At 40.5% G+C, this 5174-nt stretch overlaps 1 protein-coding gene across 1 annotated transcript; it reads right to left on the minus strand.

The window, feature by feature from the left end:
• Positions 1 to 4220: 4220 nt before the first annotated feature.
• LOC123347876 (olfactory receptor 2AP1-like) lies at positions 4221 to 5174 on the minus strand. The gene has a single exon (XM_044985065.1). It carries the CDS (start codon positions 5172 to 5174, stop codon positions 4221 to 4223), a length of 954 nt encoding a protein of 317 aa, XP_044841000.1.

Genomic DNA, 5174 nt, shown 5'->3' on the forward strand with positions numbered 1-5174 from the left:
GGAGTTTTAAAAGCACCTAAGCTATGAAGCTATCTCCCATTGTAAACAATGAGGTGACTAACTCACTTTGGCAGTTTTGGAAATCTTTCTAAGTGCCTAGCTCCCTAGTTAGATCCTTTGAAAATCTTGCTGTGCATTGAAAACTTTCTGTTGAAATCTTTACTGGAATGAAAGAAGTTTTCAAGAAAACAGAAATTTTCTTGGGGAAGAAAATCAATTCTCATCAAATTATTTGGGGGGTTTATAGAAAAAAATAAAACAAAACAAAAATGGAAACCAAAACCTGTTTGTTTGGTTTTTTTAATCTTTGCAGGCTTTTGGTATTTCTATTAAAATCTGAATGATTTAAAAGAAAATATATTTCCCCACAGAGATTTTTTTCCCTGACCAGCTCTAATTATAATTGGCCTTGGAAGGATTAGATTTTTATTGGTAAATGTTGGCAAATATTGATTTCAATGTGCGCACACAAAGCAATGAAAAATATTTCTATCAATAATAACCAAAAGTTATTTCTATGAAATTCTATGAAAAGTTACAGCTAGGCAAAGTAAGAAAAATGCTGCTTGAGAACTTAATAGTTTTTGATTTAAGGATACTGACTTTGTATATTTTGACATTATGTTGACAATTTGTTTTAATGATTATAAAACGTTAACTCTTTAAATCTCAACATTTACTGCCATTAAACAACTATTGTCTGACATCCCCCTGTTGTGTGAACGTCCCATGATTTCCCACAACCCTGAAAAGGGTTTGAACAACTCATTTTATTTTTCACATGCATTACTGATTATTATTTCACTTCTGTTTGAAATACCTGCAGCTCATGCTGAGAGCTGGTTAGACTGCCCTGGAGTTACATCTCCATCCCCCTTCATGGAGAAGTTTTAATATTGTGGTTTTTGCTCTTAGTCGAAATGAAGCTCAAAAACTCCTCCATGAAATGGAATACCTTTCTTTGCCCACTTCCATTGAGGCTGGTGTTTCCCTAAGAATCTAAAATATATGGGCTTGATCACATTCCCATGGTCCTTTAATGTATCAACAGCAGCAGGCATGAGACCTATCATGAAAGTATGACTCTGATTCTTAGAAATGCACATTATCTTGTCAGCACTTGATGTTCAAGAGATCTAAGTGTTAAGAAACAAGTGCTCAAGGGAGATTACCCCGACCACAACTCAATATGGTGCACTACATTGAAAACTTGGCCTAGGATTTTCAAGGGAAGCTAAAAGGACTAAGTGCCAAATTCTTGTTGAATGTCAGAATAATTTGAGTGCCTAATTACACTGCTCTACAGGCAAAATGCTTCTGAAATAAATGTAGTCAAACTTTACTAATTCTGGGTCACTGAGAACGAAAATGATGCTTAAAATTGTTGATTGGCTCTAGTTTTCAAGTTATGCTATAAGGTCAGTATATACGACCCTTGACTTGGGAATAGTAGAGGATAAGTGAGTTATAAAGGGAAGAGATCTCACTTTAAACCAGAAATGACTAAAATACATCTTTGACTGGATCTATGAATAAATCTATGACTGGGTTTGGACAGTACTTGCTTTTTAGGCAAAACAATGAATGATGCAATCTGAAGCTGGTATTGCGTCATACATGATATGAATTGCATCATGTTATTCCTAGAAGTCATGGATGATATAATCATAACAAAGCTTACATCACTCTGCTGAACAAATTGCCCTATATCAGCTCTAGAAATCATACAGTGTCGTGCTCTCTTCTTTGTCAGTGTTTGATTTTGCAAAGGGACACATTTCTGTTTAGCCAAAGTGAGCAGAGATGCCTCGTACTTGTGTGAACAGTGCAGATAACTTCTGCTATGTTTGTGGTGAAGTGACTTTTGCATCACAAAAGCTCAGTATAACCACTATGGTTAAGAAAGCCTATCACCTTTATTTTGGCTGCAAAATTGGAGATCAGGACAAGAGGTGGGCCCCACACATATGCTGCAACACTTGTGCAACAAATCTTCGCCAGTGGTTGAACAGGAAAAGGAAATCTCTGCCTTTTGCAGTGCCAATGATTTGGAGAGAGCCAACAGATCATACCAGCAATTGTTACTTCTGCATGGTGCCTCCAGTTGGGAAAGGTGTGTCAAAAGAAGAAAAAGTAGACTGTGCATTATCCAAACATTCCATCAGCTATACGCCCAGTACCCCACGGAGAAGGACTGCCGGTTCCTGATGCACCAGAATCATTCTCACTTGAGTCAGACGAGGAAGAGGAAGAGGATGAAACTTCTGGTCCTGAACCATCAATGTCCCAGGACCCACATTTTCTCCCATCCTCCTCCTCTGAACCACACCTCATAACACAAGGTGAACTGAATGACCTTGTCAGGGATTTGGAACTACCCAAGAGTAAGGCAGAGCTGTTGGGCTCCAGACTACAGCAGTGGAATCTCCTGGCAGGTGATGTTAGGGTTTCCATGTTCCATGACCGTCCAAAGGATCTTGTCCCATTCTTCTTCATGGAAGGTGATCTTGTAGCCTGCAACAACATCGATGGTGTGATGGCAGCCCTCAACATCGTTCACGATCCAGATGAGTGGAGACTGTTCATTGATTCATCGAAGACGAGTCTTAAAGCTGTTTTACTGCATAATGGCAATGTTTTGCCATCAATTCCAGTTGGTCATGCAGTCCATATGAAGGAAACCTATGACAACATGAAACAACTTTTGAGGTGCATAAACTATGACCAACATCAGTGGCAGCTGTGTGGCGATTTGAAGGTTGTTGATCTCTTGCTTGGTCTCCAGACTGGATACACAAAGTACTGCTGTTTTCTCTGTGAATGGGATAGTCGTGCAAGAGATTCCCACTACGTCAAGAAAGATTGGCCACTCCGACAGTCATTGGAGCCTGGGAGGAAAAGTGTTCAGCATCCACCACTTGTTGAATCAAGGAAGATTTTGTTACCACCCTTACACATCAAGCTGGGTCTGATGAAGAACTTTGTCAAGGCCATTGACAAAACACAAGCAGCTTTCAAGTACCTCCATGGAAAATTTGCAAGGTTAAGTGAAGCTAAGATAAAGGAAGGTGTCTTTGTTGGTCCTCAGATTCGTGAACTTCGAGATGATGCATTTGACCATGCACTGCGTGGCAAGGAAAAGACGGCATGGAAAGCCTTCCAGTTAGTGGCAATAAATTTTCTCGGAAACAACAAGGCAGACAACTACAGGTTGTTGGTGGAAAACCTCTTCAAGGCATACAAAAGCCTTGGTTGCAACATGTCACTAAAGAGACATTTTTTGCACTCACCTAGATTTTTTTCCACCGAACTGCAGAGCAGTGAGCGACGAGCACGGCAAGCAATTTCACCAGGACGTTGCAATAATGGAGAAATGCTATCAGGGCAAATGGAGCCCATCAAAGCTTGCAGACTATTGCTGGACAGTGACAAGAGATGCTCCATTTAATGAATACAAGAGACAAGCCAAGAAGCGCCGAGTAGACACTGAATAGGACTAAACTACGTACATAATAGTTTTTTGCCTTTTGTTTCATAATAAATTTTACTTATATAACCCTTTTGCTGATTTTTAAAGTGTTACATAAACAGGACAGGTGAAATATTATCATGTAAAGCAACCATAAACACATGAAAAGACCTAGGTTTACAATTTATGATTAAAACTCTACTATCTACACAATATACATAGACATAAAATGTAAAAACTTAAATATCTTAGAAACAGTAGCCAATCAGTTGTCTTAATTGTCATACTTGAATTCAGCACATCAAAATACATAATAAATAGCACATTTTATCTCTGAAGCAGACGACTTCTCAAAAATTGTAGACCAGTGTTACTTGTGACATCTTAAAAGAATCCCAGCCATGATCACCATGGTATTGGTTCTTTCCTCTGAAGTAGCTGGTATTGTTGGAGACAGGACGATTGCGTGGACTTTCAATAAGAGTTGGGTACCTAACTCCACTAGGCCCCTTTTAAAATCACAGCTAAGAGCAGTTACAAAAACGATTTAGGTCTTCGTTCTGCATGATTAATAAAACTCCCTTCTCTAGACCATGTTCAGATCACATTTAAGACGGCAACCGAAACCATGGAAGAAGAGGAAAAAAGAATTTGAGGGAAAGAAAGACATTGTTGGACTGTCTGACATGTAAATTTAACTCCTAAATTTTCTCCCTTATAAGTTCATTCAAAAAGAGAAACTTAGTGTCAGCTACATTTTGATGGAAGGCCACATTTTACTGATAGCTCTCCTCAAGGCAACCTTCACCTCCTGGTTCCTCAGGCTGTAGACAATGGGGTTGAACATGGGAGTTACCACAGTGTAGAGCAGGGAGAACACTTTGTTGAAATCCAGAGACTGGTTTCCTGATGGTGCCACATACATGATGATCAGAGCCCCGTAGAATGTTGAAACCACAATGAGGTGGGAGGAGCAGGTGGAAAAGGCCTTTTTCCTCCCAGTGGTGGATGGGATTCTCAGGATGGTCAGGATGACATAGATGTAGGATGTGATGGTCAGGACAAATGGGATCATTGATATAGTAGAGGCAGAGATTAGAGCTGTTATCTCTATCAGGCTGGTGCTGGTACATGGAAGCTTCAACACAGCTGTTAAATCACAGAAGAAGTGGTTGATCTCACGAGGACCGCAGAAGGGCAACAGGGATGCCATAATTACTGTGAAGGAAGGAGCCACAAAGCCTAATGCCCAAGAAGCAAAGGCCAGCAGAAAGGAAAACCTGGGGCTCATATTGCTTGCATAATGCAGTGGATTACATATTGCCAAGTACCGGTCATAGGACATTCCAGTCAGGAGGAAACACTCAGTAGCTCCCAGAAAGCTAAAGACAAACAACTGAAGGAAACAGCCCAGGAGAGAAATGGTCTTGTCACCTGTTGCAAGACTCACCAGCAGCCTGGGGATGATATTGGAGACATAGCCAGTCTCCAGGAAGGATAAATTGCTGAGGAAGAAATACATGGGGGTGTGTAGGTGGTGATCAGTCCACACGGTCAGAATGAGGAGAAGGTTCCCAGCAATGGTTGCTAGGTAGATGACAAAGAACACCACAAAAAGGGTTATCTGCAGCTCGGGAAGAGTCTCAAATCCTACAAGCAGGAACTCTGTAATGAGTGTATGGTTTCCTTTCTCTAGTCCAGCCAT

This window comes from Mauremys mutica, chromosome 13 (assembly GCF_020497125.1).
Source record: "Mauremys mutica isolate MM-2020 ecotype Southern chromosome 13, ASM2049712v1, whole genome shotgun sequence".
Lineage (NCBI taxonomy): Eukaryota > Metazoa > Chordata > Testudines > Geoemydidae > Mauremys > Mauremys mutica.